The following is a 12,979-nucleotide window of genomic DNA, read 5'->3' as shown; positions in this document are numbered from 1 at the left end:
GGGGCTGCTGGGTCAATAGCAAACTGAGAAGGAAAGAGGGAGGGACAGAGGGAGACAGATAGGAAAGGGGAAGAAAGGGAGAGGAGGAGAGCGCGCGCGTGTGTGCGCGCGCGAGCGAAGAGACGGAGCAATGGAGTGACAGCTGGGGGTACATCTGTGATGACAGCGACAGTAGCACACACAAGCGCGCGCGCACAGGCGCACACACACACTCTGGCGCTTGCGGCCAGAGGGCAGCGCTCACCCTTGAAATGCTCACATTTCGGTGGAAAAAGCACCCATGGATTAACCGCTTCCAACTCGAGAGGAGGAAAGCTGTTGAAGGCTCTCTCCATCTTCCTTCCCCATGCTCCTTCCTCCAAGCTCTCCCTGTCCCCGACCGCCGCCCTCCTCTCCCCTCTCTCTCCTTCCCTTTGGAGAAAAAGGGGCAGGACCCAGACAGCAGAGAGGCCCTTAAGGAATCTGGGTCTGTCTCCTACTCAGAGATCTGCAGGGCAATATCTTCCATCCTGCCTGTGGAGAAGGAAAAACTGGACCCTTTTCCGGGTCAAAGTGTGATTTATTCCAGAGAAGGTCATTGGAGGAGTGCACAGGGCAGCCCATCTACCCCGCAATCCTCCAGAATCGGGGCCCTGAGCCACACAGAGCTAGTGTCACATGGTCATACATAGGTCACTGAGGCTCAAAGACCCCAGACCAGGGCTATTTAGGGAAGTAACATGCGGGGGCTGGCACGCTGGGAGCTAAGGGGCCTGGAGCTGGTTGACAGGTTGTCTGGAGTGAGCCCTGGAGTGCCTGGGGTAAATGCAGCCCCGCCCCTACCTGGCTTACATTCTCTCTAGGCTCCCAGCTCTTATCTAGATGGGATAGGCTTGCAGAAGGGAAGAGACTGGTATTCAAGAACTCAGAGGCCTCGTTACTAACCAATCAGGACAAAGAAGTTGGGGAAATTGATATTCCAAGAGATGGCAATTGTTTGATCCAAAGGCAAAGGACGCCAGAGACTAAGCCAAAGGAGGAGTCCCAGCCTGGAGCACAGACCCCCTGAGTGACCTCTCCTTGCATCTCTTAAAATTGGTCTGACATGCAGATGGCATGGCTTTTTGGCAATATATGTCAGGGGTATCCTGGTGTCTCTCTTCCACTTTACCTATGTTCCTTGGGAAATGCACCATCAGACTGGAGCAGGGGTGGGGGTCAGGTTGAGAAACCCCCAGGATGCCTGTGACAGACCCTCCCACACTGTCCTTTCTGTCTGCTCGGCTGCTTTACATGGAAGCAGGGGCTGAGACTGCTGTCCCAGGAGGAGAGAGGGCATCTTCTACCTGGGAATTCACCTACACAGAGGTCAAGCACATCCTACCCTCCAGGCTAAACGCACCCACCTACCTCTAAACAGACCTCCACTCCTCCAGCTCCTTCCCCGAGTCGGAAACACCTTCCTTCCCCATGGGTAGGCTCACTCTTCTTAGAAGCTGAGCCAGAAAGTCACCTCCTTTACCAGGTTTTCCTGGCTGGTCCACAGACTTAACCTTCTCCAATCTATGGCCTTTCTTTGGGGCACCTTTGCGGTTCATATCACAGAAAGCATACACCAGCTTTCTGTGGGCTGGTTTCTCTTCTTTAGTATACTGTGAACTGTTCCAGAAAACGGACTCTGCCTCTCCCACACCCCAGTGCCTTCTTGTCAGCTGAATGAGGAAAAGAAGGGAAGAAGGAGCCCAAGCCTAGGCATCAGGGGACCTGGAGTCTAGACTCTGCTGCTAGCTATTAACTGCTAATAGCTAGTTAATGAACCTGACAGCCCTGGGCCTTGATTTTCTGCTCTGTACAATGAGGCGGGAGAATGATTGAGATCTTGGGTCTCCTTCTGTTACTGGCACTCTATGACCTTGAGCATCTGCTGGCAAACCAGCCTGTAGGGTAAAAGATGGCCCCCTCCTAATCTCACAGCTCTTGATCAGTTCAACAGTCTCCAGGCCGAGTTATCAGGGCAGAGAAGGGGAAAGGACAAAGTAACTAGGAGAGCTAGAGGGTAAAGTGTGGAGGTGCCGACTCGCTGGGAGAATGGCTCTCTGCATTTCTCTCTGTGCGTGCGTGTGTATGTGTGTGCACAGCTGTGTTGTTTGCCATCTGTAATGACAAAGCAGCATCGAGGTGACAGCCAGGACCCGGAACAGAGAGGTACATCTTGATAAGCCGTCTGCTGCCTGTGGCCTTATTGAGGCTCTTTGTTAGGTTGTCTGACAGTCAAGGGGATCTTAAAGAAAAGCTGCCTTGGAGGAAGGCACAAGATCGTGCTGGAGAAGCAGAGATCTTTGTGTAGAGGCGGGGAGAGAGGAAAGGCAGGAGGAAAGGGCATCATTTCTCTGCCTCTGTCAGGTTGTAGTGGGACCTGGGCTCCAACGGCTGCCTCTGAAACAAGGACCAATCATGCACAAGCAAGAGGGGGAGGTCTCTTAATAACCCACTGGGGGAAGCAGCCCAGAGAAGCTGGTGCCGCACATTCCCTAGATCCCTTTGCTTGGATTTCTCTTCACCACGAGTTCTGTGCCCGTCTGCAAACATAATACCATGAGGTATTATCTCCTGCACACAGCAGGCTTAGAGGAGGCACTGGGGGGGGTGGCCAGCCTGGTGCTCCCCTGAGACGGGGGTCCAGTGAGGTTCTGATAAGAGCCGACCACCTGAGCAAGCAGAACAGGGACCCAAGGGCCACCCTGGCAGGTCTCCCAGGAAGAGAAGGCTGGGCTCTCACAGTGTCTGGGGTGGAAAAGTACAGTTTGGGTTGTAAGGCAAGAGTTGAACCGAATTTGAAATGAGAATGACAGAACAGACAATTTGTTGTTGAAGATGCCCCCATGCTCTTCACTACCTCCCCCATTCTCTACCAGCCCCTGCTGTCAGGATCTAGCAGTTCCTACCATGAGGAAGCTCTTTTTGTCTCACCTGAAGTCCCCATTTCTTAGGGGGCTCCCTCCTAAGCCTTCAGGGGAATCAGCACAGCTAAACCTCTAGGGTCTCAAGTCCAGATCCATAAGAGTGCCAAGCTTCATATGGGAGGAAGGAGCTCAGCTCAGTCCTAAGCCCTAAAGGTAAGGGACGAGATGGCAAGATCTTGTAGAATTTGCTTCCCAGTCAAGTGGCTGACTCAATGGAATTCACAAATATTTACTTAGTTAGGTCACAAAATAGTTGTGGTAGGGAGCCTGGGTGGCTCAGTCAGTTAAGCACCTGACTCGTGGTTTCAAGACAGGTCATGATTTCACAGTGCAGAGCCTGCTTGGGATTCTTTCTCTGTCCCTCTCTCTGCCCCTCCCCTGCTCTCTCTCTTTCTCTCTCTCTCAAGAATAAATAAATTTTTAAAAAACTTTAAAAAAATGTTTATGGAGGGGCACCTGGATGGTTCCGTCAGTTAGGCTTCTGACTTTGGCTCAGGTCATGATCTTGAGGTTCTGTGAGTTCGAGCCCCGTGTCGGGCTCTGTACTGACCACTCAGAGCCTAGAGCTGTTTGTATTCTGTGTCTCCCTCTTTCTGTCTCTCCCCAGCTGTTGTGCGCTCTCTCTCCCTCTCTCAAAAGTAAAATAAAAAATATTTATGGAGCCTCACAGTACTATAGTAGGTGCTAGGGATCAGAACTCACTTCCCCTTGCCTACTATTAGCCCCCATGCTAATAAGGTGAGACAGCCAATAAATGAGAATAAAATAAATAAATCCTGTTGCTGAGAAACTAAAAGTGATGAAATAGAGTGGATGATGAAGGAATGGGCTGCTCTGTCTGGAGAGGTCAGAGAATGCCTCTCTAGGAGGTGATGTTTGGGCTAAGATCGGATGATGAGAAGGAGCCAGCCATGTAAAGTTCTAGGAGAAGAGCATTCCAGGAAGGAAACATAGCTGATGCACAGCCGTTTGAGGGAGAAGATGATTCATATTGAAATCGGAGAGAGTGGCAGGGCAGGCTCCTATGGGGCTTTGAAGCCATATTACAGATGAGTTTAGATTTTGTTCCAAAACCAGTGGAAAGGCATTGGAAGGTTTTAAGCAAGGGAGTGATGTGATTTGATATTCAGAAAGATCACTGTCATGGCTATTGGGGAACGGACGGCAGAGAGGCAGGGAGACTGCTTAGGGGTCTAGCACATTAATCCAAGTGAGGGATGTTGGTTTGGCCCAGGATAGTAGCAGCAGAGGGTGGCGTAGACAGACTTACAGTGTTTTGGAATAAGGGCTGAAGAACCTGGATTGAAGAAGGGAACATGAGAACAATTAAGTGGAATATGCCCCAAATGGAGAAGTCTCAAGGAGGATCACATTTTGGAGAGGAAAAGCCAGAGTTCAGTTTTGAACATGGGATGTTCGAAATGCCTCTTAGTGACCCAAGTGGAGATGTAGGCAGTTGGAATGTCTTCAGTTCTGCAAAGGACACCCAGATACAAAGGACCTGGAGCTTGCCCTAGAGTGGCTTCTGGTCCTTTTGTGAGATGGAACGTAGGGACACAGAATCTGCTTTGTTCCCCACTCCTCCCATTTCTAGCCAAGAGCCTCAAAACGAGTTTCATTAGGGAAAAACTAACCCCCACCCTCTCAAGACTCTGTGTTAGAGTCACAGAGTTTCTTCTGGCTCAGGAATGTCATGATTCCATGAGCAGGCAGAGTCTCCCTTAAGGAATCGTCTGAAAGCTCTTTGACTATGGAAGCCAAGGACAGCGGTCAGTAGCCCAAAGTTCTGATCATTCTAAGCATTGGTGTGACTCCTCTCTGGTAATTTTTAGAAGGTTCCTCTTCTTGTACTCAGCTTTCTTCTACAGATGAAACAAATGGTCTAAAATGAATATCATTTAAAAGGAAGAATGGGAGAGAGAGTGAAGAGCCACCTGCAAGTTTAGAGAGAAGCATGGAAGGGAGGATAGGGTATGGTCACCAGCGCTGGACCCTTCAGCACAAGCCTCATGTACTTGATCACGTGCTGTGTCTGTGTGTCTCGTGTCTCTGTCATGACCAAGAAGTGGGTGTGCCTATGCCCTTCCCACCCTTCCTCTCAGCCATTGAACCTTGCAGCCTAAAGAAGTGTACAGAGAGCTCAAATGTTCCTGTATCATAGAACCTGTTCCAGAAGGCTAGCCAAAGTTCCAGGCACAGAAACGCCATGAGACTCCAAAGGAAGGAAGGGGCCTCTCAGGGCCTTGGTTTTGTCTGTGTGCTCTAGAATCGCATTGTCCAATATGGTGACCACCAGCCACATGTAGCTATTTAAATTTAAATTAATTAAAATTAAATTAAAAATCTAAAATTCAGGCTCTCGGTCATACCAGCCACATTTCAAAGGCTCAATAGCCACATGTGTCTAGTGGCTACTGTATGAGACAGTGTCTAGAACAGAAAGTTCAGTCAAACAGCATTGCTTTACAATTTTTACATTTTTAGTTCCCAAAATATGGTCTCTGGACCAGTAGCATCAAAATCATCTGGAAACACTTTAGAAATGCAAATTCTTAGGGCACTTGGGTGACTCAGTTGGTTGGGCAGCCACCTTCAGCTCAGGTCATGATCTCACAGTTTGGGGGTTCGAACAGCTCTGTGCTGACAGCTTAGAACCTGGTGCCTGCTTCGGATTCTGCGTCTCCCTCTCTCTCTGACCCTCCCCCGCTCACACTCCGTGTGTCTCTCTCTCAGAAATAAATAAACATTAAAAAAATTTTTTTGAAGAAATGCAAATTCTCAGGCCTCACCCCAGACATACTAAATGAGAGACTGGGGACAGGGACAAACCTTCCAGATGATTCTAATACATGCCAAAGTTTGAGAACCAAGGCTCTAGTATAGAATAATAGTCTCCTTCTTTATCTATTTGAGCCTCAACAATCTTATACTCATTCTGCCTTCTTAGGGCAAGTATAATCATGGCTCATTTTGTAACTGAAGAAACAAATCCAAAGATCACAGCTTTGGCAACCCCAGGGACAGGACTCTGGCCCCTTGACCCTTCCTTTGTCTCATTTATTTTTTTCATAATATTTGTTTAGGATCATTCCATATTGAAAAACCAAAAGGATACAGTTCTGTATCTCTGTACCATTCCAGAACTCCAGCCCATTTAGAAGAGCCCATTGCTGAGTTTTGGCAAGTCAGAATGGTCATGATGCAGGATCTCTCCAATGAGTGGTCACTGGAGTGCCTACAATGTCTCATGAATATGGCATAACAGCCAGGAGCCCAGATCCGTGCACAGTGTGCGGATGAGGGGACCACAGCCCCAGGTGGGAGAGTGCTTGCCTGGAGAACAGACAGTTAAGAGCCCTAGGGCCAGACCCAGCTGAGCCCTGGTTCTGCCTTTCGGGGCTGGGTGACTTAGGCAAGCACATCACCTCTGCAAGCCTCCATTTCCTCAGCTGTGAAGTCTGAATAAGAATAGAAGTGGTCCGCTGTGTGGATGAAATAAGCTCATGGATGTGAAGGTGACTGGCACTCACAATTTTCAATATTATTATTCCAGACAGTAGGAAGTCGACCTAGTTTTTTTTATTCCTTTTCTTTTCAATATAACCTGCCTTTTTGTTATGTTCTCTGACCTCAGATTTCTCTTAGCATGTGAGCTCCAGCTCTCATCCTCCGAGACTATTTGGGAACCAAAAAGGCACGGGTGGCCCTTGGACGTGGCATCATCAACAGTAGCTTTTGCCAGTTGGTAGCATCTCTAGCTTTCTGGAACCTACGTGCAAACCTGGGTAAACCGGATCATACCTTTCAGCAAGAAAAGAGCCTTACAAAGTGGGGGAGACCTTGAGCAGGAATGGGCCTGAAATCTAGAAAGCCCCATGAGGGGCCCTGAATTCCACTCTCAGCGTACCACTTTTGGTCCGATGACCTTGAGCAAATGGCTCAGTCTCTCTGCCTGTTTTTCCATCTGTGGGAAAAGGGAGAATGAAGTGCCCAGTGCACCTGCCTTGATTTCCCCAAGATGAGAGGAGAGTGTTGTCCTCATTGTTCTGTAGAACCTGGGCCTCATCTTTCTCTTGAGAATTTTCTGGTGTTGCCTGCTATGGAGAGACAGAAGCCACCAGCCCGTCTGCTTTTCTCCCCACTCCCACTCCCCAGGAGCCTCGGCTCTCGAGCACGCTGCCATCTGACTCAGCTCGGTGCTACCTCTCCCCTCAGTTCCTGCGGATGCACCTCCTCTCTCTGACTTGGATCTATTTTTTTCTCTCACTGTCTCTTCCCTCCTACTACCCCACTCCCCAAACACACGGCCATGGTCTTGCCCTCCCTCTCCCCACTTCCTTGCAGCCGTGGGCGTCCAAATGAGGCTGGAGTTCCTGCAACGCACGTTCTGGGCAGCGACCCTGCAGGTGGGTGTGAAGGTGCCAGGCCAAGGCCAAAGGAATGGCTGCCACCTTGGGGTGAGGAGGGCCACTCCCTCGGGCTGCCCCCACTGCCTCTCGACCCACCTCCTGGGCCCTCAATCTGCTGTCCCAGATCCCTTCCTTCTTTGCCTGGCTCAGTTCCCCATGCCTCAGCCTGTGGACTCCTGGCCTTCCTCACCAGGGGCTCTGTCTCAGCTCAGACCCGGGGAAAAGGCAGGCCCCACCGGGCAGAAGGCAGCGCACCCCTCAGTCCCTCCAGCCAAGACCCGGGGACCTTGACTGCTGTCCATCCTGTGCTTCTCACTCCACCCCTTCCTTTCCCGCTGCCCCTCCCCAGAGCCCGGAGCCCTTGTACCCGCTCTTCCCCACTTCCTAGGCCTCCTTGCTGCCCCCCTCAAGCTCCTCCGGCCAGAATCGGTCCCTCTGGGCAATGGCCCTGTCTGTGTGCTGCTGTGTCCTCACTTTGAGAGGGTTTAGGAAACCACAGAATGAAGACGGAAGGGGTGGGAGGGAAAGGGACACCAGCTCCATAACCGAGCAGCACCCTCCACATCCGGTGGGGTCACAAAGACCAGGAGTCTCCAGAGCCACCCTGGGAGGCTTCCAGTGCCGTGGGGCTGACCTCCCTCCTCACACATGGGCCGCAGCAGCCGTGGCTCCCTCAGACGAGGCTGAACCCGCCAGCGAGGGCCCGCTTCTCCTTGCCCTGACCCCACTAACACAGCTTCACACGTGCCTCACACCACACGTATACACCATACATGCACACTGCACACATACACTCTACACATACCACACACACACCACATACCACATATACCACACACACACACACACCACATACCACATGTACCACACACACACACCAAGCACATACAGTGTAAACCCCACATCTGTATGCGAATATAACACACACACAACACTGTACAGATGCACATACGTAGGTATACACAATTTACAATTTCTCCTCTTCTTTGCAGTGCGGCACTGCAGAGGGGCCATGCCCAGAGAGCTGCCAGGACAGTGTAAGTTCTTCCACAGGCCCCCCAACCACATCTTTCCCTGCAGTGTGGGCCACGTCAGGTGTCTCTGCACTGGACATGCAGGCCTGTCCTCCGGAACGCCGGGACGGGCAGGCCACACAGGCGTCAGGGCCCAGCCATGACTTCCTCCTGGGTTTCTCCCCAGAACCTGGACTGCTTCGTCATCGACAACAATGGCTTCATCCTGATCTCAGAGAGGTCCCAGGAGGTAAGGAATTGGGGAAGTAGAATTAGGGGGCAGTCAAGTCACCCCACAGCCAGGCTAGTCAGGGAGAGGGCTAATGGCCCCAGGAAGTAATCCTGACATAGAGCAGATGAGAGTAAATGGTCTGAAGAAAACGGGGTCTCTTCTTAAAATGAAGTCCGTATAGCAAGATCACAAAATTCAGACACTTCTCCACTCGGATGGTCAGAGAAAACATTACCTCTTTATTTTGTCTGTACCTTATCTGGCCTCATCCCATGGTGGGTAGGGAATCTGCCCACATGATGAGGAGCATCGGCAAGGCCAAGCTCCACCTCAGGGCCGCATGTGTCCTGTGCCGGGGCGTGCCGCTGGCTCCCAGAGTCCACACTCCCTTACACTGCCCGTCACCCCACTGCCCTCCATCACGTCCCCTCCCCACTTAGTCCATTCAGGCCACTGCAACATGAACAGACTGCGTGGTTCACACAGGAATTTATGTCTCATGGTTCTGGAGGCCAGAAGTCAGAAGCCAGGGTGCTGGTGTGCTCAGGTGAGGGCCCTCTTCCGGGTCACAGACCTCTCGTGGTATCCTCACGTGACGCCAAGGGCAAGGGAGCTCTCGGGTCTCTTTGATAAAGGCACTGATCCCATTCCTAGGGGCTCTGCCCTCATGATCTAATCACTCCCCCAAAGCCCCACCTTCTACCATCACCTTGGGGGTTAGGTTTCAACATGTGGATTTGGGGGACACATTCAGACTATAGCATCCTTCCCTTCTATTTTCATTGGTCCCAGAATGGCCAAGCCTGTCCCACTTTGAACTCTCTTCTGTCTAGACCTCCCTTGAGGAAAATTCTATTCTAACCCACCAAGACTGACCCTCAGCTTGCTAGAGAGGAAATAAATGAACGGAGGCAACCCTCTTTCATCTAGCAGCCTGGCTGCACACCTAGCCTTCCCTCGGGCACACGGATGTCTCCCCAGACCCAGCATGTACTCAGAAAGGCAGAAAAGAAAGTATAATCATAATTTTGTATTTGCAGAGCCCCCAGATTAGTGGCTTATTTAGCCAGGAATCAAACTAAAAAAGAGGGCTGTTCAAACCTGAACCAAACCCAAATATATTCACCTAAAGTATTTCTTAACAAACCAAAAGCATTGAAAGGGCCTCCAGCCTGATGCTCAAGGGAAGGGATATGGAATCTGATCCAGTGTGATCCTGGCCACTAACTGGATATGTAGTTTGTCTAAGCAGCTTCCATTATCTGTGCCTCAGTTCCCCCCTCTCTGATGTAAGGAGGCTGGACTACATGATTTCTAAGTTCCTCCTTGCCCCGAGATTCTGAGTCCTGGGGTAGAGCCACAGGGCAAGGTCCTGGCCATGGCTGTCTCCACATGGGCCACAGCTGGTGCTCTGGCCTCTCCCAAGCAGGGCTCAGGGTCCGAAGGAACCGTCAGAACATGGAGGACCCATAGCATAGGAAAGAGACGTGGGAAAGAGGGAAACTGAGGAAGAAGCACCAATGGGTCATGGAAACTGATTCCTCGAGGAGAGCTTTCCTCAGCAGCTGTGGTGAAGAGAAAGATGGTTTCCCCCATTTTCCTCTGGTAGGAGCTGCAGATGATCCTGTCTGGGAACTGCCAATCATTCCCCGCAGTCCCCAGGGCAGCCCGACAGAGCACCAGTCCATTTTAGCATCTGTCTGTAGCTCTGGGAGAACATGGGTGATGACAGGGGTTGAAACCAGTGGATGGGATGAGGCTGCAGGAGGCTCTGATGCTCTCAGTCATTCACGTGCTGATCCCTGCTGCCCTGGGGACCTGCGACCGCCCTGTCTCCAGGTGCCTGTGGTGCTGGCTCTCAGGAGCCAGAGTTTCAGAGCAAGAGTAGAAGGCTGACAGTTGGTGAGGAGAGCAGCAAGATGTAGGGGGAGGGCGGGCAAGCCTGGAGACCGTGCTCCGGGACAGCCTTAGCCAGTGTCTCCTGGAAAGGGGCCAGATAGTGTGTCATTAGGCGTTTCAGGCCCGACAGCTCCCGTCACAACTACCCGGCTCTGATGCCACAGTGCAGAAGCAGCTATAGACCGTATGGAAACCGTGAGCGGGGCTTTGTTCCAATACAACTGAATTATGGACACTGAAATTGGAACTTTATACCATTTTTATGTGTCATGAAACATTATGAATTAAAAAAAAATTTTTTTCCAACCGTTTGCAAATAGAAAAACATTCTTAGCTCAGGGGCTGACATAAAAAGGTGGCGACCCAGCTTTGGATCGTCATTGGCTGACGCTGCTCCAGAAGCAGAGGGATGACCTTGCAGAGAAGGAAACCAAGCCAGCGTGGGGCCCCCACATCTGGAGAGGTGGGCTCTTTGCATCACCCATTGGGCCCCTTTGGTCCTACGCAGATCACATTTGCTCACAAGTTGGCACAACTTTGGATAATATTTGTAAAAACAGTTATTTAGAGACTTATATTTTATAAAGTATGTGTTTATTTAGCTTATTTATCCCTGTTTTCTCAACTATTCTAACATTGTATGTAGTTTTAAAAGCCATCCCAAATCCTTTATAGGATGAAGCAGGGTGTAAACGAAATGGAATTTAATCTTCATCATAGGGTTGGGAACTTCCAGAAGCTCCTCCAGAGCCCCAAGCCCCCACTGTGCTCGGTTACCCTGGCCTCTGACACTCCGTTGCTTCCACTCCCTCCCTTCCCCCACTTTGGGGCCTCAGCGGGGGCACCACACCACCACCACCACCGTCATCTCTGGTAATGGTATTAGTCTCATTTTATCCTGGAGTTAAAACTGAGGCTGCAACGTGAGGTTAGCAACCTGAAAACCAACAGCTATAGAAAAGCCAGGCTTTGAGCCTAGAAATACCAGTAAAGGGCAGTGACGGTGACCACAGGGAGATCGGCCTTCTCTGGGGGGCGTGGCAGGCCACAAGCCCCAGCCTCCCGGGTGGTCAGTCTTCCTGTGGCCTGGGCACCCACCCCAGGCCACTCTGTTACTGCTTGGAGCAGAGTTCATTCCCTCTGCTGCACTTCGCTGAGTCTAATGGAATTAGGACCAATGCCTCTGGGACCCTGAACGCCAAGGCCAGGCATCCCAAGCCCCGGATGAAACTCCAAGGCTGGTGCCAGGACTCTGGGAGCAGTCTCTTGATGGAGTTCCTCTTCCCTCATCCCGGACAACTCTGACCCCGTGATTCTGAAAGCAAGGTGTCAGCCAGGGTTGTGTACTCATGTCGAGGCTTGACTAGAGGACGGTCAGCTTCCAAGTTCACTCACATGGTCAGTGACCACATGGGCCCCTCCACAGGACAGCTCACAACATGGCGACTTGCTTCATCAGAGTGAGCAAGCCAAGAAGAGCCAGAGACAGAGAGAGTGAGAACGAAGTAGAAGTCACAGTCTCTTGGGACCTAGTTTCAGATGTGACATCCCATCACTTTATTGTATTCACTGGAAGCAAGTTACTAGGTCCAACCTCCCAAGAGGCTGGAATCATTGGGAGTCATTTCAGAATTGTTCTACCATAAACTCCTTCCGCCTCCTCAAACACACCCAAATGCTGTCAAGAACCACATGGCCTGGCCAACTCATTCATTCCTCCCCCCTTTTACCTCTAAGCCTCACAGTGTTGGGGGACAGGGGTACTGGAAGCGGCAGCAGCATCTGGGAGCTTGACAGAAATGCAAGTTCTCAGGCCCTACCCAGACTAAGGGAATCAGAAAGTCCGGGGTGGGGCCCGCCAACTGTGCTGTGACAAGATCTCTGATGATTCTGATGTGCGATGAAGTCTGACAGCCACTTTCTAGGCTTGAATGCCAGCTACTGTTGACCTGGATGCACTTTCCCAGCTGGGCTAATGTGCCAGAAGGCCCAGACTATTCTTTGTCCCTGCTGAGGTCCATCCAGGGACCTTGTCACTGCTCCAGATGCAAAGATTCTTCCCAAAGTCCCTCCCAGCCCTTCCTCACTGTGGCCCTCCTGCCCAGCGAATAGTGTGAGTGCAATGTCCAAGGGCACATCTGTGGTCTGCCCCCGGGAGGGGCGACCTGGGTCCCTCCTGGCCCTGGTGGTGTTCCAGGCCTGCTGATTAGACATTTGGTCCCATTGGAACTCTCTTCCAGCTCAGGCCTCATTCTTTTATTTATTTATTTATTTATTTATTTATTTATTTATTTATTTATTTATTTTAGTGTTTTATTTATTTTTGAGAGAGAAATACAGACAGCATGATCAGGGGAGAGTCAGAGAGAGAGGGAGACACAGAATCCAAAGACAGGCTCCATGCTCTGAGCTAGCTGTCAGCCCAGAGCCCGATGTGGGGCTCAAACCTGTGAACTGGGAGATCATGACCTGAGCTGAAGTCAG

At 51.0% G+C, this 12,979-nt stretch overlaps 1 protein-coding gene across 1 annotated transcript in view; it reads left to right on the top strand.

Annotated features, from left to right (window-relative positions):
* Positions 1–12,979, top strand: part of CACNA2D4 (calcium voltage-gated channel auxiliary subunit alpha2delta 4) — a 117,370-nt gene that overhangs the window by 86,421 nt on the left and 17,970 nt on the right. Inside the window, exons 27-29 of the mRNA XM_077759004.1 lie at positions 7,287–7,348; positions 8,344–8,388; positions 8,552–8,614. Coding sequence (XP_077615130.1) covers positions 7,287–7,348; positions 8,344–8,388; positions 8,552–8,614 — 170 coding nt within the window. The remainder of the gene's footprint in view (positions 1–7,286; positions 7,349–8,343; positions 8,389–8,551; positions 8,615–12,979) is intronic.

This window comes from Crocuta crocuta, unplaced genomic scaffold (genome assembly GCF_008692635.1).
Source record: "Crocuta crocuta isolate KB4526 unplaced genomic scaffold, BGI_CrCroc_1.0 scaffold72, whole genome shotgun sequence".
In the NCBI taxonomy this organism is placed as follows: domain Eukaryota; kingdom Metazoa; phylum Chordata; class Mammalia; order Carnivora; family Hyaenidae; genus Crocuta; species Crocuta crocuta.
The sequence above is the reverse complement of the archived record's forward strand: the minus strand, read 5'-3'. Positions and strand labels throughout refer to the sequence as shown.